This window comes from Ammospiza caudacuta, chromosome 31, assembly GCF_027887145.1.
Source record: "Ammospiza caudacuta isolate bAmmCau1 chromosome 31, bAmmCau1.pri, whole genome shotgun sequence".
Classification (NCBI taxonomy): domain Eukaryota; kingdom Metazoa; phylum Chordata; class Aves; order Passeriformes; family Passerellidae; genus Ammospiza; species Ammospiza caudacuta.
The window spans coordinates 5,060,664-5,083,027 of NC_080623.1; the positions used below are offsets into that span (position 1 = coordinate 5,060,664).

A 22,364-nucleotide genomic window follows, 5' to 3' on the forward strand; every position below is an offset into this window, starting at 1 on the left:
CCCTCGTGCCTCAGTTTACCCCGAGCGTGCCCGGGGGTGACCCGGCGGGAGGGGCGGTGGGGGGGGCAGAGGGGTCACACGCGTGTTTGGGGGTCCCGTGGGCACGGGGGGGTCACACGCGCGTGTGGGGGTCACCGCCATTTCCGGGGGTGCCCAGGGCCCCAATTCTGGGGGTGCCCCGCTGCCCCCTCGCCCCCAGCCCCATGGCCTGCCTGCCCCGTCCCCGCTGCCCGCTCGCCCCAATTTGGGGGTCTCCATCCCCGCCGCCCCTCGCCCCCAGCCCCATGGCCTGCCTGCACGAGACCCGCACCCCGTCGCCGTCGCTGGCGCTGCCGTCGGACGGGACCCCCGAGCAGGAGCTGACCCCCACGCAGTGCGTGCTGCGGGATGTGCTGCCGGCGCCCAGCGCGCCCCCCGAGGCCTGGCCCCGCCGGGGGGGCGCCCGGGGCCCCGAGCTCGGCCCCGAGGCCGCGGGGCCGCTGGCGGCCGACGCCGCCCACCTGCGCTGCCAGGCCGGGGGCGGCTTCCTCGAGGGGCTCTTCGGCTGCCTCAAGCCCGTGTGGACCATGATCGGCAAAGCGTACGCGGCCGAGCACAAGCACCCGCCCGAGGGTGAGCGCCGGGGCACCGGGAGAGCAGGGGGCACCGAGGGGCACCGGGGGCACCGGGGGCACCGGGAGAAAGGGCTAAACGGGTAAAGAATGGGGGAAAGGGGTAAACGGGGGTGAGGGGGCAAAGGAGCTTCAAAGCAGGGCCCAAGGGGGCAAAGGGAGGGTGTGAGGAGAAAAGAGGGGGTGAAGGGCAAAACCAGGGGTGTGGGGGGCAAAGGAGGGGTGTGGGTGTGGGGGGTGCCAGGGCGGGGGGTACCGGGGGGCTCTGGGTGCCATGGTGGGGGTGCCATGTGCAGAGCTGTGGGTGCCATGTGTGGGGCTTCCAGGGGGCTGTGGGTGCCATGCGCTGAGCCGTGGGTGCCATGTGCTGACCCGTGGGTGCCATGGTGGGGGTCCTGCTGAGCTGTGGGTGCCTGCCCCCCGTGCCCGCAGACCCCTGGGAGGTGCCGTTCGAGGAGATCCTGGACCTGCAGTGGGTGGGCAGCGGCGCGCAGGGCGCCGTGTTCCTGGGCCGCTTCCACGGCGAGGAGGTGGCCGTGAAGAAGGTGCGGGACCTCAAGGAGACCGACATCAAACACCTGCGCAAGCTCAAGCACCCCAACATCATCACCTTCAAGTGAGAGGGGCTGCTGGCACCGTGGCACGGGGACGGCATGGGCAGGGGGACACCGTGGGCACGGGGACACTGCGGGCAGGGGGACAGCAAGGGAAGGGACAGCATGGGCAGGGGGACACTGCAGGAATGGGACATGGGCATGGCATGGGGCACGGAGCACGCTAGAACATGGGCATGGCATGGGCATGGCATGGGCATGGAATGGACGTGGCATGGACAGGGCATGGGCACAGCATGGGCACTGCATGGACATGGAATGGGCACAGCATGGATATGGCGTGGACATGGAATGGGCACGGCATGGGCACGGCATGGACATGGAACAGGCATGGAATGGACACGGCATGGACATGGAATGCACATGGCATGGACACAGCATACACATGGCATGGACACAACGGGCACAGCATGGACATGGCATGGACATGGAATGGACGCGGCATGGACATGGAATGCACATGGCACAGGCATGGCATGCACATGGAATGGGCACGGCATGGACACGGTGCCCAGCATGGGCACGGCCACAGAAGTCACGGCCACCGCGGCCTGGGGCACGGCGCTGGGTGTCCCCTGTGACCCCGGTGGCCCCGGTGGCCCCGGTGGCCCCGCGGGCGCTGAGGCGGCGCTGTGCCCGCAGGGGCGTGTGCACCCAGGCGCCCTGCTACTGCATCATCATGGAGTTCTGCGCCCAGGGCCAGCTCTACGAGGTGCTGCGCGCCGGCCGCAAGGTCACCCCCTCGCTGCTGGTCGACTGGTCCATGGGCATCGCCGGCGGCATGAACTACCTGCACCTGCACAAGATCATCCACCGCGACCTCAAATCGCCCAAGTGAGCCGGGGACAGGGAAAGGGGCACCCGGGCACCCCCGGGCGTGGGGCTGCGCGTGGGGTGGGTGCATGGCACAGCGGTGCTGGCATGGGACAGACCCGTGCCCGTGGTGGGGCAGTGTCCATGCTGGCATTGTGCCCATGGTAGTGCCATGTCCGTTTTGGAATCACATCCGTGCTGGTGCCACGTCCATGGTGGCATTGTTCCATCTGATTGGTTTCCCACGCTAGTGCCGTGTCCGTGTGGGTGTTGTCCCGTTCTGTGTCTGTGTCCGTGCTGTCCCCTGTCCATGTCACCGCTGTCCCTGCCCATGCTGGCTGTCCCCTGTCCATGCCTGCCATCCCCTGCCCTGCCCATGCCCGCCGTGCCGTGACCCGCTGGCGCCCGCAGCAGTTGCATGCCCGCGGCGGCGCCGTGCCCGTGCCGTTGGCGTGTCATTGGCGTGTCATTGGCGTGGCGCTGAGCGCGTGTCCCCAGCATGCTCATCACCTACGACGACGTGGTGAAGATCTCGGACTTCGGCACCTCCAAGGAGCTCATTGACAAGAGCACCAAGATGTCCTTCGCCGGCACCGTGGCCTGGATGGCCCCCGAGGTCATCCGCAACGAGCCCGTCTCCGAGAAGGTGGACATCTGGTGAGGCCACGGGGACACCGGGGACACCAGGGACACTGGGGACACTGAGGGACACCGGGGACACTGGGGACCCTGGGGACACTGGGGACACTGGGGACACTGAGGGACACCGGGGACACTGGGGACACTGAGGCACACTGGGGACACTGGGGACACTGAGGGACACTGAGGGACACCAGGGACACTGGGGACACTGAGGGACACTGAGGCACACTGGGGACACTGGGGACACTGAGGCACACCGGGGACACTGAGGGACACTGAGGCACACTGGGGACACTGAGGGACACCAGGGAACATGGGGGGGCAGAGATTGGGACACGGGACAATGGGAGTGACGTGGCAGGGCCAGGGGACATCAGGGACTGCAGGAGTGGGGACGCTGGGGACACCAGAGGGGGAAGAGGTGAGGGGACAGCAGGAGGCCTCCGTGGGTGACGGGGGCCGCGGGTGCCCACAGGTCCTTCGGGGTGGTGCTGTGGGAGCTGCTGACGGGCGAGATCCCCTACAAGGACGTGGACTCGTCGGCCATCATCTGGGGCGTGGGCAGCAACAGCCTGCACCTGCCCGTGCCCTCCAGCTGCCCCGACGGCTTCAAGGTGCTGCTGCGCCAGTGCTGGTGAGTGCCCGCGGGGCCACCCCGAGGGACACCCTGGGCACCTCTGTGGGCACCCGTGCCACTGGGGACCCCGCCACAGACAGGGTGGGCAGGGCAGGGGGGGACCCCTGTGCACCCTTCTCTGCCCCTGGTCCCCAAAACCTTCAGCACCCCCAGAACCCCCCCGAGACCCCCCAGCCCCCCTGAGCGCCGTGTCCTCCCGCCAGGAACAGCAAACCCCGGAACCGCCCATCCTTCCGCCAGATCCTGCTGCACCTCGACATCGCCTCGGCCGACGTCCTCTCCACCCCGCAGGAGACCTACTTCAAATCCCAGGTACCGACCCCGGCAGCATGGACCCCCTTCCTCCGGCTGGGCAGTGCCCGCAGTGCCCGCAGTGCCCGCCGCCCTGGATGTGCGGGGTGGCCGGAGCCCGGTGTGGCCGGAGCCCGGTGTGGCCGCAGCCCGGTGTTGACCAGAGCCCGGTGGTGACCAGAGCCCGGTGGTGACCAGAGCCCGGTGTGGCCAGAGCCCGGTGTGGCCGGAGCCCGGTGTGGCCGCAGCCCGGTGTTGACCAGAGCCCGGTGTGGCCGGAGCCCGGTGTGGCCGCAGCCCGGTGTGGCCGGAGCCTGGTGGTGACCAGAGCCCGGTGGTGACCAGAGCCCGGTGTGGCCGCAGCCCGGTGTGGCCGCAGCCCGGTGTCACGGCGGCGCTGTCCCTGTGCCGCAGGCCGAGTGGCGGGAGGAGGTGAAGCTGCACTTCGAGAAGATCAAGTCGGAGGGGACGTGTCTGCACCGGCTGGAGGAGGAGCTGATCAACCGCCGGCGCGAGGAGCTGCGGTGGGGCCGTGCTGGGAGCGCTGGGAAGGGACCGGGGGCAGCAGGGGCTGGCGGGGCACAGGGAGGGCGCTGGGTCGCTGTCCCTGTCCCTGCTGTCCCTGTCCCTGCTGTCCCTGTCCCCCTCGCGGTGCTGACGCCACGCGTGTCCCCAGGCACGCTCTGGACATCCGGGAGCACTACGAGCGGAAACTGGAGCGCGCCAACAACCTGTACATGGAGCTGAGCGCCCTCATGCTGCAGCTGGAGCTCAAGGAGAAGGAGCTGCTCAGGTGGGTGGGCAGCGCCCGAACAGCCCCCCCAAACAGCTGCCCCCACAGACAACAGCCCCAAACTTCACTCCTCCCAAAGAACACCCCCAAAGAACACCCCCAAACAGAAACTCCCCTAAATAACAGCCCCAAACTTCACTCCTCCCAAAGAACACCCCCAAACAGAATCCCTGAAATGACACCCCCAATCATAACCCTCCACAAATGACACCCCCAAACGGCACCCTCAGCACCCTCTGTGCCCATGCCGTGGTCACTCCCCGCCCATGGCCAGCTCTTTGTGCCCCCCACGGCGATCCCGTACCCCGTGGCCGCTCCCCCCCGGCCGTGGCCGCCCCCCGGGCCCCGCTTGCCCCGGGCAGGGGCGCGGGTGCCCACGCGTGGCCCGTGCAGGCGGGAGCAGGCGCTGGAGAAGCGCTACCCCGGGCTCTTCAAGCCGCGGGTGCCGCGGGGGCTCCTGCACGGCAACGCCGTCGAGACCCTCATCAAGAAGCGAAACGTCCCCCAGAAGCTCTCGCCCCACGGCAAGCGGTGAGCGGGGGCGGGGGTCCCTCGGGGGGGCACCTTGGGGCGTTTGGGGCGGGGGGAGATGGGGGTAAATGGGGGTGCCGGGGATTTGGGTTGGGGGGCACGGATGTGTGGGTCCAGCAGGTGGGGGGGGTCTGGGGACCTGGCTGTGGGGTCGTTGAGGGGACTGGGAGGACGGCGTTCTTTGGGGTGGGGGTGTGTGGGCTCTTTGGGGAGGGGGGAGATGCTCTGGGTGTGCAGATGTTGGGAAATCTGGATTTGGGGTCGTTTAGGGGACTGGGGGTGTCTGGGTTCTTGAGGGGAGAAATGCTCCGGGTGCGCATTTGGGACCTCGGAGTGGGGGTCGGGGTCCTTTGGGGGAGCTCCGGTCCTGCAGACCCCGGTGTCCCGGGGAGGGAGGGGGGCTCTGCGGGGCCGCGGCTGTCCCGGGGCGGCGGTGCTGGATCCCCTCCCACAGCCTCGCCCCTGTCCCTCCCGTGCCAGCCCCGACATCCTCAAGCCGGAGGTGCTGCTGCCCAAGCTGGACGCGGCCATGGCGCAGGTGGCGCTGCCGGGGTGTCCCAAGGGCCCCCCGTCCCCCGGGCGCAGCCGCCGCGCCAAGGGCCGCCACCGCAAGGCGGGGCCGCGGGGGGGCTGCGCGGAGCCGGGGCCCGAGGCCGGGACCCCGCGGGGCGCCCCCGCCGCCGCCGCCAGCCCCGACATCCTCGGGGGCACCCTGGAGGCCGCGGGCGCGCCCCCGGCCGCCGAGCCCGACGCGGGGCCCGAGGGCGCCTCGGGCAGCCAGGGGTCGCCCCCGGCGCAGCCCCCCACGCCCGGGGAGCCCGAGCGGGAGAGCGGCGCCGGCCGGGGGGGCAGAGGCGCGGCCGGGCAGCACCTGACCCCCGCGGCCCTGCTGTACCGGGCGGCCGTCACCCGCGGGCAGGTGAGACCCCCGACCCCGCGGCCCTTTTGGGGGGGGGGCGAGGAGACCCCAGGGCCGTCCCAAAGTGGGAGGGGGGATGGATCCTTGGGGGAGGGGGCGTCAGCACTGCCGGGTCCCTGGCGGGGTGGGGGCGGGTCAGGACTGGGGGTCCTTCCCGAGGGGCCTCAGGAGGACCCCAGGACCCCCTCCCTGCGCCCCCAGAAACGGGGGGTCTCGTCGGAGGAAGAGGAGGGCGAGGTGGACAGCGAGGTGGAGCTGCCGCTGCGGCAGAGGTGGGTGCGACCCCCGCCCGGGCACACGGGGAGCGCTGCGGGCGCTGGAGCCCCCCGCGCTCACCGCCCGCCCCCTGCCCAGGTGGCCCCCGGGGATGAGCAAGCGCCAGTCGCTGTCCACCTTCAGCTCGGAGAACTTCTCGGACGGCGACGGCGACGAGGGCCACACGAGCGAGCCGTCGCACAGCGCCACGCCCGACGTGGGCAGCACCAACACGGACGAGCGCCCCGATGACCGCTCCGAGGATCTGCTGTCCCAGGGCTCCGAGATCCCGCTGGACGCGGCCCCGCCCGACGGGCCCGGCCGCCGGCACGGGGGGCTCAGCCCCACCAAGGTGAGACCCCCACCCAGGGGCGGGCACCGGGGAGTGGGAGTCCCCCGAGCCCCCCAGATGGGGTTGGCGAAGGGAAGGGGGTCCACAGGGCCCCCAAGAATGGACCCTATGGGGTGGGGTGGCAAAGGGAAGGAGGTCCCTTTCCCACGAGAATGATCCCCATGGGGTGGGGGTCCCCTGAGCGCCCCAGATGGGGCTGGCAAGGGGAAGAGGATCCACAGGGCCCCAGGAATGGTGCCCATGGGGTGGGGGTCCCCAAGCCCCCACAGTGGGGTGGCAAAGGGAAGGAGGTCCCTGTTCGCCCCGGAATGGCCCCCGTGGGGTGGGATTGGCAAAGGGAAGGGGGGACCCCTCTCCCCCAGGAATGGACCCTATGGGGTGGGATTGGCAAAGAGAAGGGGGTCTGTAGGGCCTCCCAGCAATGGCCCCCATGGGTGGGGGGTCCCTGTCCCCAGGCATGGCCCCGGTGGGGTGGGTTGGGGGTACCTCTGCCTCAGGCATGGCCCCGGTGGGATGGGTTGGGGGTCCCTGTCCCCACGCGTGGCCCCCATGGGGTGGGTTGGGGGTCCCTGTCCCCAGGCGTGGCCCCGGTGGGATGGGTCAGGGTCCCTGTCCCCAGGCGTGGCCCCCGTGGGGTGGGTCAGGGTCCCTGTCCCCAGGCATGGCCCCCGTGGGGTGGGTTGGGGGTCCCTGTCCCCACGCGTGGCCCCCATGGGGTGGGTTGGGGGTCCCTGTCCCCAGGCATGGCCCCCGTGGGATGGGTCAGGGTCCCTGTCCCCAGGCATGGCCCCCGTGGGGTGGGTCAGGGTCCCTGTCCCCAGGCATGGCCCCCGTGGGGTGGGTCAGGGTCCCTGTCCCCAGGCGTGGCCCCGGTGGGATGGGTCAGGGTCCCTGTCCCCAGGCGTGGCCCCCATGGGGTGGGTTGGGGGTCCCTGTCCCCAGGCGTGGCCCCGGTGGGATGGGTCAGGGTCCCTGTCCCCAGGCATGGCCCCCGTGGGGTGGGTCAGGGTCCCTGTCCCCAGGCGTGGCCCCGGTGGGATGGGTCAGGGTCCCTGTCCCCAGGCATGGCCCCCATGGGGTGGGTCGGGGTCCCTGTCCCCAGGCTGTCCCCTGCCATGTGTCCCCAGGTCTCCGAGGACTCGGACTGCGACAGCGCGGAGCTCGATCACTCAGGCAGCGGCGAGGGGCCCCCCCGGCCCACAGCCCCCCCCGGCCTGTGACCTGCGTGCCCCCACAGCCCCCCCTGCACTCCCCCTCCTCACTTGTACAGCCCCAAATATTTATATAAATATCTATCGCTCTCTACTGCGGCTGCTGCCTTGGGGGAACGGGGGAGAGGGGCAGGGGGGTCCTGGAGCCCCCCATCTGTGCAGGCCCTACTGGAGTTGCCCCAGTTCAGACTGGGGAAAATGGGGAGGGGGGTTTGACACTCCTGGAGGTGCCAGGGGAGTTGGGGGGAAGAGCAGAGAGGGAACAGAACCAACAGCAGGTTCCCATTTCAAACCAGTCTGGAGGGAAATGGGAAAGATCCCCCAAAAATTCACCTGGAGGGGCAGAGCTCCCTCCCCAGGACTGGTTTGTCCCAGTCCAGTGGGACTCCAAGACCCAACTGGGCCATACTGGGAGCACTGGGTTGGTCCTCCACCCTCGGGAAGGATCCCAAACACCAGCTGGGGTGGTTCGTCCCTCTCCAGAACCAAACTGGACCATACTGGGAGCACTGGGAAGAGCCAGGGGGATTTCAAATAAAGACTGAGACAGGCAGATCCATTAACCAAAATATCCTGCAGGTTCTATTCACAAGGAAAAGCTCCAGTCCATCTTTTTATTCAGTTTTTTTTTTGAAAAATTTCCTGACGTTACAGAACTAAACTGAAATGTTTTTTTTTTTTTTTGTTTTTGGTTTTTTTTTGCTTTTTTTTCGTTTTTCTTCCACTCTTACATGTCATGACAAAAACAGAAACTTCATGAGCCGAAAAAACGGGGAAAGGAGGGGAGAAGGTGCCAGGAGGGGTGGGGAGAGGAGAGAGAGAAGCTTTATAAAACTAAGATTTGGGGTTCAGCAATTTTAAGAGCTGAACGAAGGAATTAAAATGCTTTTAATTTGAGAAGGGGGGAAAAAAATTATAACCCCGAAAAACAGAACAAAAACGAAAAAACAAAAAAATCGAAACAAACTGAACCTGGTGAGTGGCGCGAGGCTGGAGGAACCGAAAATGTACAAACTAGTTTAAAACCTGGGTCGGTGCTAAGGGGCCGCAGATGGATGGCGAGGCGGGGGGGTCCGGGGCCCCCCTAACTGCTGCCCATGCCCCCGGTCTCCGAGGAGAGCCTGCAACGAGAAAAGGGCGTCAGAGGGACCCCCCAGCTCCGAGACGGGGCGGGAGGGACGCCCTCGGGGGGCAGGAGGGGCCCACGGGGACCCCCTCGCGAGGGCTCCGGGGGGGTCGCAGAAGCAGCCGGGGAAGGGAGGAGCCCCCCGCCCTGGAACGGTCTGGGGGGTCCTGGGGGTCTGGGCCGAGCGTGGTGGGCTCTGCTGCGAGGGCTGGGGAGGGGGAGATCCACGGGACCCCCCGGGCGGGGCAGGGAGGAGGCAGCACAGGAGGGGGGTGCAGGGAAAGGGGGAGCACCTCCAGCAGGGACCCCCGGGCGGGCGGGGTGCAGGGGACACACAGACACTGCGCGGGGTCCCTGGGCCAGCAGGGACCCCCGGGGCAGCCCACCCCCCAGCCCTGCCGTGGGCTCGGCCCTCGCTGAGGTTTAATGGGGGCGTGGGTGGGGGTGGAGACCCCCGGGCGGGCAGAGGGGACCCCCGGGCCGGGCCCCGCTGCGGCACACATCTACCAGAGCAGATTCTCACCGTGGCAACTTTATTACAGGTACAGACAGTTAAGAGAGGACAGGTGAGGCCCCCAGGGCACCGGGGATGCAGTTCCCCCTCCCCCAAAAAAAATCACAGAGTCCCTTCCCTCCCTCCACCCCCTATCCCACCCCAAACCCCACAGCTGCACCCAAACTACTCAAAAAAGAAAAAATGGGAAAAGGAGGAGAAATGGAAAAAAAAAAAATTTAAAAAATAACAAGCAACAACTGGAGGCAGGCAGAGAAGGAGTTGTGACCGCTCACAGGACAAGGGGACACAGTCTCTCGGCCGGCAAGAACAGCTCTGCTGCTGCCACAGCAGCGCGAGCTCGGTACAAAGGAAAACTAAAAAAACCCCAAAAAGAATTAAAAAAAAAAAAGGAAAAAAGAGGAAAAAACTGGTGTTCCAAGTCTCCTCTCCGGGGTCCTGGTGCTGCCACCCCCTGGAGCAGGCTCAGTACGGGGAAAACCTTTGCTTCTCGGCTTTGAGTTTGTTAGTGACACAGGGCACGGCGGGCGCCGCGGCGCCTTTGGCCGCAGACACGACATTTAGCGCCAGGAGAGGGACAGGTTTCATGCCAAGCAGACTGGAGACACAAGGGGCGGTCGGAAGAGGGTTGGGGAGGCTGGAGGGCGCGTCGGAGGCCCCCGCGGTGGCGAGCGAGGGGGTGGTGGTGGAGGAGGAAGAAGAAGAAGGGGTGGAGGGTTGAGAGAGGTTGATGCTGAGGTGGTCAGGGATCGTGACGGAGGCTGCCTGGGAGGAGGGTTTAGCGCTTTCTAAACTGTAACAGAGGAGAAAAGGAAAAACAACAACAAAAAAAAAGAAAAAAAAGAAAAATAAAAAAGAAAAAAAAAAAAAACAAAACACGGGTGTGGGTGGGAGGGAAGGAACAGCACAAAATGCGAAAAAAAAGCACAGGACAAACAGCAAAAACGGCGCAGGAGCCGAGCTGGGGAGGAGGAGGAGGGAGGGAAGGAGGCAGGGAGGAAGGGATGGCGCTGCCAGGCCTGGCCCAGCTGCACACGGGACCCCCACACCCCCCAGAGGATCCCCCAGGAAGGAGCCAAAGTGCAGAGGAACCTCCAGCAGCTGCTGCTGCTGAGGGAGCGGGGACACAGCCCAGGGAGCCCCAAGCCCAACAGGCAGGAGATGCCGCTGCCGGCTCCAGGCAGGGAGCAGGGACAGGGGACACCAACAGGACAGCCCAGAGCAGAGCGGAGCAGGCGCTGCCAGCAGCACCAGCAGCTCTGGGACGGCAGCGGGGACAGGGCTGGGCAGCCCCTCCTGGCACCCCTGAGGGTGGCACAGCAGAGCCAGGCTCCCCCCAGCCCCTTCCTCACCCTGCAGCACCCCTGGGAGGAGCGGGGAGGGGACAGCAGGCAGGGGAGGGGACAGGGAGGGCACAGGGAGGGAGAGGGGACAGGCGTTCCCCTCATGCGGGGCACGGGCAGGGAGGGAGGGAGGGCACGGCAAGAGCAGCGGGACTCACCTGACATTAATTAGATACTGGGCCAGGCTGATGCTCGCTGCAGATCCAGTTATGGTCACCTGCCTGTCAGTAGAGCCTTCCACGGGGTTGGCAATCTTGATCTGAGCCCCGGACATCTGGCGGATCTCGTTGATCTTGGCGCCCTGACGCCCGATGATGCAGCCAATCAGCTGGGGAGGGACAGCAAACCACGTCAGCTCGGCCTCATCCTGCCCTGCCACCTCCGGGGGACACTGGGGAAATTGCTGTCCCGGCCCCACAGGCTGCCCAGGGCAGGGGGGGACGACACCGTCCTTGGAGGTGTCCAAAAGGAATGGTGAGGATGTGGCCCCTGGGGACATCCCCTTGGGGACACAGGTCAGTGGTGGGGGACAGCTGGACTTGGTGGCCTTGAAGGCCTCCTCCAACCTTGACAGCTCCAGGATTATGGGATTCCTGGGAGTGGGGTGTTAGTTGGCAAAGAGGGAGTTAAGGGATTGAAAAAAGGCTTTTTTGCCTTGAAGATCACTGGAATGGGGACAAGGGACGTGGCGGCAGCCAGAGCGGCCTGAGGAGGGGGTTTGGGACGCAGCCACGAGCCCAGCACAGCCTCAAAGGGAAGGACAGTGGGGGCAGAGCCTGGGGGCAGCCACCCCCCAGCCCACGGCCCGGGATACTCACATCGTTTGGAATGGTGAGTTCATGGGAGGTGGTTTGGGCAGAGGCATCCAAACCTGCTCGGAGACAGAGAGAGGGGCCCAGGTGAGGCGGGGGCGGCCAGGGGGTGCAGCACCCCAAGTGCTGCCAGGGTCAGGTGCCTGGGAGGGCTCCGAGCCGGCGGGGGGCACAGCAGGCTGGGAGGGCTCTCCAGCCCCCGCTGCTCCCCTGCCCTGCCCTGCCTCCCTCCGTCACCCCAGGGCTCTCCCTGCGTCCCCCCTCACGGCGGGACAGCCCCAGAGCAGGGGCTGGCACCGGGGGGCTCCAGCCGGGCACTCGCCTCCACTCCCACTCCGGGCCCAGCTTCCAAAGGCCACAGCTCCCCTCATCCTCCTCCTCCTCCCTGCCACCCTGCAGGGCTGTGCTAAGGCAGGCACTGGCTGGGAGGCTGCTCACACCCCACACGGGGCTGAGCTCGTGTGCCTGGGGCGTTCTGAACACACCTTTCCAGCTCTCCCCCCTTCCCCAGCTCGCTCCCTGTCAGAGGGAGCAGCGGTGGTGGCCTCGAGCCCTCACACCGGGGCTGTGGCAGGGGGACACACCCAGGGCTGTCCCCAAACTCCTGGGGCAGCTCCAGCACCTCCTGGGCCAGGGGCTGCTCCCCTCTGTGTGGTTTTTGGGTGTGGGGGTCACAGCTCGGGGCCCACAGCTCGCTGGGACAGCCGAGCCTCCACCCAGTCCTGCTGCTCTCCACTATCCAGCTGTGCTCCAGGGCCAGGCAGCTGAGCCAGGCTGCACCTCCAGCCCGTCTTTCTGGGCTCCCCTCAACCCCCTTTCCTTCCCCCCATCCGGGCAGCATCTATCAGGGAGAATGAGACCCCGGGCAGCATCAATACACAACAGAGTAACTACAGATGGTGTGTTTGGATCATTACCCCAATAGCCTTTCACCTCTGCAGAGCTGGAGTCAACGCCTGTTAAGATACAAGTCACAATGAGTTTGGCTGTCTCAAGTTTAGTTTAGAGCCCCAAATGGGTAATTTTGATTTTCTTTTTTTTTTTTTTTTTTTAGGTGGCTTGGTTTTTTTCCAGCCATCTTAGGAAATCTGCAGTGAATTTGGTACAGTCAGCGGTGGCCTGCAGTGGGCCTGGAGCAGCCGGAGGGGAGAGAGCGGGTGCTGCGGGCACCAGGCAGGGAGGGAGGGAGGGCAGCAGCGTGGGTGGGCGGACGGACGGAGCCCTGTCCCTGCGGCCCCAGACACGTCCCAAGAGCAGAGGTTACCTGGCCGGGCCCGGGCAGCGTTTGGGGTTAGGTTTGTGTGAGCTCGGCCCCACGCGGGGCTGGGCTGCGGCCGCGCGCGAACGCACACGGAGAGGAGGAGTTTCCATACCACTGAATCCAGTGTTGCCATGAGACATTGGAAAGTGTGACTGTTGCATTGCCAACTGGTGCAGCTTGGTCAGCTAAAGGAGGGACAGGGGAAGACAGGGAGAGGGAGAAAGAGAGAGAGAGAGAGAGAGGCTGGCGTTAGCCATTTCCCGGGGCCGGGGGCAGCACTGGCCGCGCGCACCCGCACGGACGCGGCCCCGCGCCCGCCCCGGCCCCTCCGGCCCGGCCACCGCGGGCTGGGGGCTGTGCCCACCCCCCCGGTGCAGCGAGGGCTGGAGCAGCGCAGGAACAGAAGCAGAGAGGAGCGGGAGGAGGGAGCAGGTGCCCGTGGCACGGCGGGGAGCGCAGGGCCCGGGCACGGAGCGTGCTCGGCTCTGCCGCGCCGGCCCGGCCGCCGCGGAGCCCCCGACCCCCGCGCCAGACCCCCCTCGCTGCCCTACGGGTGCCAGGAGCAGAGAGCAGCCCCTACGGGATGAGGATGGGTGCCAGAGGATGGAGGTGTCCGACGGCGCCGGCCGCTGCCGGGATGGCCCCTCCGCTCCCGGGCTGGGCCGGGGCCAGCCCCCCTCCCCGACTGCCACCTGCGCCCGCCCGCCGGGCCAGCTGTCCCCTGCCCCGGGAGAGCCGCCGCGGTGACACCGCCGCCGTGTGCTGGCTGGGGGGGGGCGTTCTCGTGCCAAATTGAGGGGGGGGGCGGGGGGGCAAAGGAAAAGCCAGAGCTGGTGTGAAATGCCAAGCCAGGGAGAGGTGGGTTTGGAAAAAAAATATAATATAATATAAGGAGGAGGGAAGTGCCAGAGAGGAGTGGGGGAGGATCCAAGGAGAGATCTGAGGCCGGATGGAGCTGGCTGCAGGAGGGCCAGCTGAGGGGGGTGAGTGGTTTTTTTTTGGGGGGGGAGGTTCTGGGGAGCTCAGATCAGATCAAGTATTCAGCCCCAAGCTGAGCCAGCTCGAGTGGAGAAAGCACGGAGAAAATTTTTTGGAAGGTGGGGGAGGAAAAGGGTGGATTTCAAGACAAGAAGTTGTAAATAAAAACTTACATCTGGCTGTGGAATGGCATACTGTCCTTGAATGGTATAGGCCTACAAAAGGAGGAAAACAGTCCTATTAACAACCATCGGACAGCCACCCAGGGACAGACAGATTTCAACTAGCCAGGAAGTCAGAGAGCCAAGGTGGAGAGTTCTCCGGGGCGAGGGAAGTGGGGCAGGAGAGGCGGGGACGGATAAATGCTGTCACAAGCAGTTTCTAGGCTGGCGGTTACTCGAATTGGCCTGACGTGGCGGGTACGGGGAGGGGGTGGGCAGAATCGGTGCCGTCCCCCCCCCAAAAAAAAAAGGTGGCAGACAAAAAATAAGGAAAAAAAAATTAATAAAAAAGGAAAAAAATAAAAACCAACAAGAGAACGGCTGGGATCTTGATGAAGATGTTATGGTGTGGTGAGTCCGACAATGCTGCTATCCCTGCGCCCCCGCGCAGGCAGGGAGGATCCAACGCCCCCGCCGGCCCTGCTGCTGCTCCTGGCCCCTCTCTGCCCCGGCCCGGCAGCTCCCCCGCCTCCCCTCCCATCCCCCAAAAAAAAGTTTTGCCCCGTTTCGAGTCCTCTCGTCACTCCACACGCCTAGGACAACGTCGCCGGGCAAGCTACAGGTCAGTGCTGGCGCTGGCTACCACTGCTCACACGGCCCAGTGCTCGGAGGGGAACGAGGCGAGGGCCTGACCTGCCACAACTCCGTGTCCCCAGGTTACAGGGGACAGCCACACACTTCAGACTCCTCCTGAAGCTACCCAGGAAGGGCGAGGCACTGGCTGGGGCCTGGCTGGCTAAGGTTCGGGAAGGTCTGGGGGGGCCGGGCAGGTGGGGGCGGGTGGGAGAGGAGGGGGAGAGGGGGGTACACAGCCTCACTTCCAGGTCACCGGAAGAACTGCAGCCCAGGCTGGAATTGGCCCAAGTTCGTTGCCATGCAGTGGCTGCCGGGTGGCCTGCGTGAGGAGAGGTTGGTGGGCTCAGAGTCCAGTTCCCAGTGGACAGGAGTCCACAGCACAAAAAGCCACCGTTGTCGGTTTTGGGGGACGGGGACAGGGATGCCACCCTTGTTGGCAGTCTCAGAGAGGCCAAGGATTGAACGGGCCGTGGAGACTGAACTCCCCTCTCACCTCCTGAGGTGGTCCCTCCAAGTCAGAGTTGAGGCACATGGATGGGGCGGTGTGGGGGTAGCTCGCACTGCCGCTGCTGTACCTGTCCTGTGGATAAATTAGAGGACTTCAGTCTCCAGGGCTGTCAATCCGAAACCTTTCGCTAACACCAAACTCAACATCCACATTAGCTCAGTGCTGATCGAGGGCTCGCCCTGCTCTACGCGTGACTCTGAGCTGCAGACAGAGAGCGCAAGGCCCACCGGGAGCGGGGCCCGGGGGCTGCTGCGGGCCTGGGCCGGGGCCGGGGGCGGAAAGAAGGAAGGGAGGGGAGAAGAGGGGCAAGGGGAGGGAAGAGATGCGTGGCTGTGGAAGCCTGCTCCTCACTGCTCTAACGGGGAAGGCGGCCGGCTCCCGCCCCGGTGGGCCTTGCGCTGCCCCGGGAGCAGAGCGGCGGGAGAAGCTGTCGGGGAGGCGGGAGGGGGGGCTGACCGGGTTCAGGCGGGGAGGAAGAGGCAGGGAGCGGGGCAGGGGCGGGGAGGAAGGGGACGGCGGCAGGTCCGTCCCCACAACAAGCGTGGCGGGGCTGGGAGGGGGCAGAGCAGAGTCAGGCCTGGCTCTCGGGGAGGCCGGCGGCAGCTACAGCCCTTCCCTGACCCCCTTTCCCTGCCTACTGAGGCCCCCACTGACAAAGCCAGGCCCTGCCCACCCCGAGGGGCGTCCCTGGCAGCAGGAAGGCAGCAGATGCGTTGTCGCCATGGTCTCTCCGAGCGTTGGGGCAGCCCCGGGGGCGCAGGGCGGGAGCAGCTGACCCGCACCCGGGCCCGTTAGGGCGGGACAGGATCCCAAGGGACACCCGTCCCCCGTAAGGTGGCTCGGGGCAGGGCTCGGGCCACTGCCCAGCTCAGCGCAGGAGGGACTAAAGCCCAGTCACCTGGCACTACTCCTATCTGGCACCCTCCCCTCCTGAGAGACGAAGCCTTTGCGCACCCCAACCCTACCCACGGCACAGGCTGAGCCTTTGCACCCCGAGAACCGGTGGCAGAGAGCAGAGAACCGCCAGCCTCCGGGCCAGTCACCCACAGAGGTCACGGCGAGTCCTTGGAGCCAGCCCGAGGCAGGGGGGCAGAGCCTGGGTTAGGCAGCTCGGCCCCGTTCAAACCCCCACTGCCGCCACCACACTGCCAAACCGATTTTTTTTGGCTGGTAAATTCCAGGAGTGTTTTCCAACACCCTCTCCTCCCAAATCAGCCGTTTTCTGTTCCCTGCTGCCGTCCCTCAGCAGGGGAGGGGCCGAGGGCACAGCGTGGGTGACGGGCACGCGGAGCGGCCGGGGCGCGCTGGCAGCTCGGAACGACCCTGCCCGCCCTCCCTGCCCACCCCGCACCCCAGGAGCAGAGGAGAGGCCTTACCTGGCCGCCTGCAAAGATGACGGGAGAGCTGGATGGCTTGGGTCGGTACGGGATGGTGACACCCTTCGGGGGAGACTGTGACAGGCAGGGAGGACAGGTCAACACCGAGGCCGCTGGCACCGACAGCCCCCTCCCCACAGCCCACAGCCCCGGGGCCCTGCTCTGCACTTCCAGCTGGCCCTCTGGTGAGCCAGGGCAGCGCGACTTGTTCCTCACCCTGGGCACAGGGCCGAGGGAGGACACCCAGCAGCACGGCAGGGCCATGGGTGACACCATGAGCTGCTCTCGAGGCCCTGCTCGACCCTGGCTTTAAGCCGCTCCGAGCCTCACCTGGATGAGGCTGTAATCCCCAGCTATCCCTTTATCCCCCAGCAGCTCCCTTCTCGTCCCTCCTCAGCACTTCCACCCCTCCAAGGGCAGCGGGATCCACTGCAGCACCCGTGTCCCCGCGCACGGGCCCAGGGAGGGGCCCTACCTCAAGCATGACGACGCAGATCTGTTTGACGCACTCGATGATGGACTGTGGGATCCCAGCGATGGTGATGGCTCGCTCAGTCGAGTTGGGCAGCATGTCCCCTGCCACCTGGACCTGTGCCCCCGTGCTCTGCCAAGTCGAGGGGTAAAAATAGCCCGTCAGACCCCGGGCAGGGCTGAGACCTCAGCGATGAACGCCGTGCATGGTTATACAGAGCCAAACCTGCCCCCCCAGCTCCTCCTGTCCCCCAAAATAAAGTCCTTTAATCCCAGCTGGATACAATTCAGTCACCAGGAGCCTGAGGCAGCAGAGGGGACCTGGCCTCAGCCTGTCCCTGTAACCCAAGCCAAGCCAGTCTCCATGCCAGCAGAGTTAATCCAACAGCACCCAGTGCTAAATGGCATGGCCAAGGGCAGTGCTGGCCTGGAGCCCATCTCCCTCTCCAAAATCTGGGAAAGGCTGGGGAGAGGGCGATCAGGAGCCATGGAAAGGGGGGAGCAGGAACCCAGGCTGTGAGAGACAGCAGCAGGCAGAGAAGGGTCTGGCCTGAGTCTCAGTGTGCCAAGCACTAAAATACAGGGAGCACCAAAACCTCCCAGTGATGCCACATCCCTAGGGCAGGGACAACACAGGGATTTGTCCTTGGGGCCACCTGAACCCCCCGTGGGTCCCCTGGGCTGGGCAGCACGCACCTCTCGGATCTCCTTGATCTTGCAGCCTCCTTTGCCAATGAGGGACCCGCACTGGCTGGCAGGCACCACGAGCCGGAGGGTGACCGGGGGCCGGCTGGCAGCTGTGCTGTTGGTCATGGAGCTGCTGATGTCCTGCGAGGAAGAGGAGGTGTTGAGGGCTCAGCCCTGCTGGGACGGCACGCGCTGGGGCCGTGCCCGGCACAGGGACAGGGAGGTGACGCTGGCACCGGTGGCCAAGGCCAAGGTGACCTCGGGGCTTTCCCAGGACTTCCTCAGCAGCCCAGATAAAACACAGATGTATTTTGGGGAAGCAGCAGCCAAACTCTGCTGCCTCACTGGAAATGGGTTTAGGTACCGGCCCAGGCTGGGTGTCACCTCAGCCAAGCAGGAACCGGCGCTGGAGGGGGACAAGGACGGGACAGGGGGGCTCGGGGACGCCGCGGCTCCAGGGTCAGTGCGGAGCCTCCCACTGCACCAGGGATCAAGGCAGCAGCTCCGGGAAAAACAATCCCGGCGCCGATTACAGCGGTCATGTGCTGGCAGGGGGAGGGGAGGCACAAGGCCAGGGCTCAACTGACCTACTAAAAGCAAAGCTTCAGCTCCAAGGCCGGTGCCCAGAGCGCTGCAGAGCCCGGGGAGGACTCCGGCTCCCTGCATTCGGCACAAACAGCTCCAAGCCCTGCAGCCTTTAACACTGCAGTGAGGGCAGGGGAGTTTGGGTCAGAGCTGCCAGCACAGGCTTGTTTCTCCCTGAGTAGTGTCCCAAATCTAAAGGGCAATACAATTTGTGCCCCCACAGGCAGGGTGAGGGCCACAGAGCTCTGCCCCACAGCAGGTGAGGAGCACTCCCAACTCCTGCTACCTCCAATGCAGAAATATCAACACCGCAGCTCAAGAGCAGGCTCTACAACCTACAAGATCTACGTCATGTAGCGGCAAAATCTGCCCTGGAAGTTACTGATTTACAGGACCAGGGACACAATGCAGCTCCTCCAGCCCCATTTCCTCCTTGGCAGGGCTGGGGGGAGTTGAGCCCTGGGGTGTGCTGGGGGGAAGTGACACCAGCACCAGCAGAGTCAGGGGGATTCCAAGCCCTGCTCTGCCCCACGCTGTGGGCAGGAAGTCCCCGTGGGGCCCCAGCTCCAGCAGTGCCTGGACCTTGCCCCAGCACAGCACTGGACAAACATCGGGTCCAGGCAGGGAGACGCCGGCTGCCCGTGCGGAACAGCGGCCCTGGGCCCCCAGGGGCCTGTCCCGGGGTCAGCTCTGCCAGAGAGAAAGGACAACCAGAGCAGCGACTGCAGGGGGCCACGGACACACCTCTTCCAGTTTGTCAATGATCATCGCAAAAGCTTTGAAGATGGCGTTGGTGGGTCCCGCCAGGGTGATGATCCGCTCGGGGCAGTTCCCTTCCGAGATGTTGATGCGAGCTCCGCTCTGCAGGGAGGCAAACGCCACCTCAGTGCTCCGGGATTCCTGCGGATCCCCCGCCGGGGACAGAGCCCTCCCTCCTCCTCCTCCTCCTCCTCCCCTCCCTCGGCTCGGGCAGCCATCTTCTCCTCCTCGGCTTCCTGCCGCGCCTGCCCACAGCTCCCGGCATTCCCCGCGCCATGCCGCCGCCGCGCTGCCTGCGGAGCCGCGCCAGGCCCGCCATCCTGCCCTGCTCCCCGCCATCCTGCCCTGCTCCTCGCCGCCCTGCCCCGCTCCCCGCACTCACCTCCTCACGCATCTTCTTCACAGACTCCCCTTTCTGTGTGGAACAGAGAAGGGAGAGAGGCGTCAGCGCCGCGGTGGCAGGCAGGGAGGGAGGGGGACGGGGACAAGGGGAAAGGGAGGGCTAGGGGAGTTTGTTCCTCACTTACCTTCCCAATGATGCTTCCCACCTCCTGGGATGGAAACAAAAGCACCGTTAGTCAGCGTTTTAAAAACTCCTGGAGCCCCAAGCCTAAACTCGGCTCTTTTCACAGTCAAAACAAGCTCCGGAGCACTTAAGCTCTGCCCCTCAGATAACTGGGGTTTATCCCAATTGTGCTGATCTTGTTCCCACCTAAACTCCCATCGGGACATTCTGCTCCACCCCAATAATGATTTCCTTTGCTGGCTGCACCCCAGGATCTGCCCAGGCACCAGCAGCACATTCCTGGCCCCACAGCAGCTTCAGGAGACCCCACGGAAGCTTCCAGCCCACCCCGTGCCAGGCCAGGGCTCCAGGCAGGGGGCTGGGGACACGAACCTTGCCGTGCATGAGTAGCCGGATGGTGAGCGTGACATTGAGACCCCCTTCGATGACTCCGGTGTCCATGGTGGGAGCGCGGGGTCGGCTCAGGCTGTGGCAGCGCTCGGGCCTCGGCTGGGGGGAGAGGGGCTGCGTCAGAGGGGGGCTGTTACCTGAGGGGCTCTGCCAATCCCCCCAGCCTGTCCAGGCAGGATTCCAGCCTCCCTGAGCTGCTTCACCCCTCAAATCGCCCCCTGAAATGTTGGGATGATCCGTGGTGGTTTGGCTCCATTCCTATGAATGTCCAGTGCTGAACTGGCCCAATCCCACCTGGATCCAGCAACTCTTGCGGTCATGAGGGTCCTGCTCAGCCCCTGCCTCGTCCCAGCCCTGCTCCTTGCAGGGCCTTCTCTGAGGGACAGCTGAATACCCCAGGGTGACCCCCGGTAGCACTGGGGACACAAACGGTTCCTGGACACAACCAGGGATGCCGAGGGGGCACTGAGGACTAATCGTGGTCCCTACAGGTCCGGGGAAGCCACCACTCCCCGCGAGCCCCACGCTTTTCCCAGCCCAAGTCTTCCTGCAGCTGCCCGATGGGAGCGGGCACCCCAGTCGCGGGGGTTTGGCCCTCTGGGCAGCCGGGATTGTGGAGAAAATAAACGGCATCGGCGTTCCCGAGCCCGCGCGGGGCCCCTCGGAGCAGGTTCCGAGGCGATTCCCTCAGACCCAGATAAGGCCACATGAGCGCACGATCAGGTTTCAAACCACCTGAGTCGGCAGCGTTGCAAAACAGCCCGCCCGGCCTCAGCCGAGCTTTTCATAGGAATCCGGTAAATAAACTCCCATTTCGGCCCCCGCTTGTGCCCCATCAAAGTTTAACCACGGCCGAGGCAGGCCCGGGGCCGCGCTGCCTCGCTGGCACCGGAGGGCTCTGCCGCGGCCTCCGTGAGCCCGGTCCGGCCTCCCCCCCGCAACCAACCCGGTCCGGGGAGCGGAGCCCGGGATCGCAGCCCCGGCCGCGGGGCGAGGGCAGGACGGGCCCCGAGCCCGCCCGCCGCGGCCCGTTCCGGGGAAAAAGGGGCCGAGCGGCCCCGCCGGGGGTGAGGCGGGCCCGGGCCGCGCTCCCGGTGAGGCCCTTCCGCAGGGAAACTTCCCCGAGCTCGGCGCCGCGCCGGATCCCGCCGTCCCCGGGAGCTGCGTCCCAAAGCCGGGGCCGCGGCTGCTGCGGCGGGGACGCGGTTCTGAAACGAGCCCGTCCCTGAGGCGGGGACGCGGCACCAGAGCCAGCTCAGCCCTGCGGGAGGGACGGGGGGGAGGGGAACCGGGCCGGGGGTCCCGGCTCCGAGCTGGGCCGGGGGGAGCGGAGCGGCTGTCCCGGAGCGACCCCGAGGCGCGATGGAGCGCCCGGAGGGGCCCGATCACAAGGCGGGTGAGGGGGATCCCGGGTCGGGAGGCACCGGCCCGGGGCTCCGAACCCACTCTAGACCGGGGATCACCGTTCGGCTCCGGGCAGGCCCGGGTGGAAGCTCCCGGATCCCCCGGGGGGGGCGGCGGCCCCGCGCGGGCCCGGCCGTGCGCCCTCTTCCCGCTCCGGCGGGGGAAAAACAACAGCGCGGGATGGCGGAAAAACCGGGCCCGGGCGGGAAAAGAAAAACTACCGGAATTAAAAAAAAAAAAAAAAAAAAAAAAAAAATTAAACTCCAAAAAAGCGGAGTAGAAATAAAGAAAAAAAAAATCTCCCCACGCCCCTCGGGCCCCCCCGCAGCCGGCCCGGGCGGGGGGCGGCGGCGCCATGTGACGCACGCGGCGCCCCGAACCCCCCCGGCCCGGTTCCGCCGGGGGGGGGAGCCGGGGGGGGCCGGCGGGAGGCGGCAGCGGCGGCCCCCGAGCCCCCTGGGGCCGTTTGTGCCCCCGGCCGGCGGCGCGGGGCGCGCGGGCCGCACAGGCCGCACAGGCCGCGCAGGCCGCGGGCGCCGTGAGGGCGCGGCCGGCGGGGGGGCGGTGGGGGGGCCGCGCTGAGGGCCCGGCCCGGGGGGGATCGGACCCGGATGGCGGCCGGGGGGGGCGCGGGGGGCCCGCGGGGAGGGCCGGGGGGCGGCGGTGGGGGGGCGATGGGGGGGGGGGGGGGCAGGGGGTCGGGCCTACCTGTGTCGGCGCCGGTAACGGCGTTGGGCGAAGGGCGCTCCGGGCGGAGCGGGAGGAGGGAGGGCGGGAGGGAGGGGGGGGGGAGGCGGGGAGGGAGCGCGGCGGGCGGGCGCGCGGGATGGCGGCGGCGGCGGCGCGGGCGCGGCTGCTCCGACTGCGGCGGCCGCGGGTCTGGGAGGGGGCGGCGGGCGCGGCCCGATTTACACCCGCCCCGACCCGGAAACGCACCGCGCGTGCGGGGCGGGACGGAGCGGCCGCCGCCCCACACAGCGCCCCCTGGCGGCGGGGAGGTCCGGGAGCGGACTGGGGGCGCTGGGGGAGAACTGGGGGGGCAATGGGGGGCAATGAGGGAGTAATGGGGGCACTGGGGCAGCTCTGGGGGAAATGAGGGTAAAGGTGAGCGAATAAAGGTGTGATAGAATTGTGTATGGGAGACATGGGGCAACGGGG

The 22,364-nt window shown here is 66.5% G+C and overlaps 2 protein-coding genes across 9 annotated transcripts; one reads left to right on the plus strand and one right to left on the minus strand.

The window, feature by feature from the left end:
* Positions 1-284: 284 nt before the first annotated feature.
* Positions 285-7,726, plus strand: MAP3K12 (mitogen-activated protein kinase kinase kinase 12). Its single transcript, XM_058822145.1, has 13 exons — positions 285-612; positions 1,044-1,227; positions 1,868-2,059; positions 2,537-2,695; positions 3,156-3,314; positions 3,521-3,629; positions 4,023-4,132; positions 4,285-4,401; positions 4,795-4,932; positions 5,413-5,851; positions 6,053-6,123; positions 6,206-6,458; positions 7,586-7,726. The coding sequence occupies exons 1-13, from the start codon at positions 285-287 to the stop codon at positions 7,676-7,678; spliced, it is 2,352 nt and encodes a 783-aa protein (XP_058678128.1). The 3' UTR covers positions 7,679-7,726.
* Positions 7,727-8,235: 509 nt separating this feature from the next.
* PCBP2 (poly(rC) binding protein 2) lies at positions 8,236-22,109 on the minus strand. 8 transcript variants are annotated; one of them, XM_058822268.1, is made up of 16 exons: positions 21,915-22,107; positions 19,785-19,901; positions 19,414-19,437; positions 19,269-19,301; positions 18,872-18,988; positions 17,552-17,683; positions 16,860-16,988; positions 16,385-16,459; positions 14,994-15,080; positions 14,754-14,819; positions 13,877-13,918; positions 12,838-12,910; positions 12,382-12,420; positions 11,471-11,523; positions 10,811-10,980; positions 9,505-10,102 (listed from the first exon to the last, which is right to left on the minus strand). In XM_058822268.1, exons 2-16 carry the CDS (start codon positions 19,851-19,853, stop codon positions 9,775-9,777), a joined length of 1,437 nt encoding a protein of 478 aa, XP_058678251.1. In that variant the 5' UTR covers positions 19,854-19,901; positions 21,915-22,107; the 3' UTR covers positions 9,505-9,774. The 8 variants fall into 8 exon arrangements, with proteins under 8 accessions (XP_058678252.1, XP_058678248.1, XP_058678250.1 ...); XM_058822265.1 differs by lacking the exons at positions 9,505-10,102; positions 14,754-14,819 and adding an exon at positions 8,238-8,790 and having other exon boundaries at positions 21,915-22,017; XM_058822261.1 differs by lacking the exon at positions 14,754-14,819 and having other exon boundaries at positions 9,510-10,102; positions 21,915-22,098.
* Between the last annotated feature and the right edge of the window lie 255 nt (positions 22,110-22,364).

Coding starts and splice junctions, on each gene's coding strand:
- MAP3K12 (XM_058822145.1), top strand. CDS start 285: ATGGCCTGCCTGCACGAGACCCGCACCCCGTCGCCGTCGCTGGCGCTG. Junction 613..1,043: donor GCACAAGCACCCGCCCGAGG/GTGAGCGCCGGG, acceptor CCGTGCCCGCAG/ACCCCTGGGAGGTGCCGTTC. Junction 3,630..4,022: donor AGACCTACTTCAAATCCCAG/GTACCGACCCCG, acceptor CCTGTGCCGCAG/GCCGAGTGGCGGGAGGAGGT.
- PCBP2 (XM_058822268.1), bottom strand. CDS start 19,853: ATGGACACCGGAGTCATCGAAGGGGGTCTCAATGTCACGCTCACCATC. Junction 14,820..14,993: donor TGGAGGGACCACCTCAGGAG/GTGAGAGGGGAG, acceptor CTCCTCACGCAG/GCCACCCGGCAGCCACTGCA. Junction 11,524..12,381: donor AGAGGTGAAAGGCTATTGGG/GTAATGATCCAA, acceptor GTCTCCGAGCAG/GTTTGGATGCCTCTGCCCAA.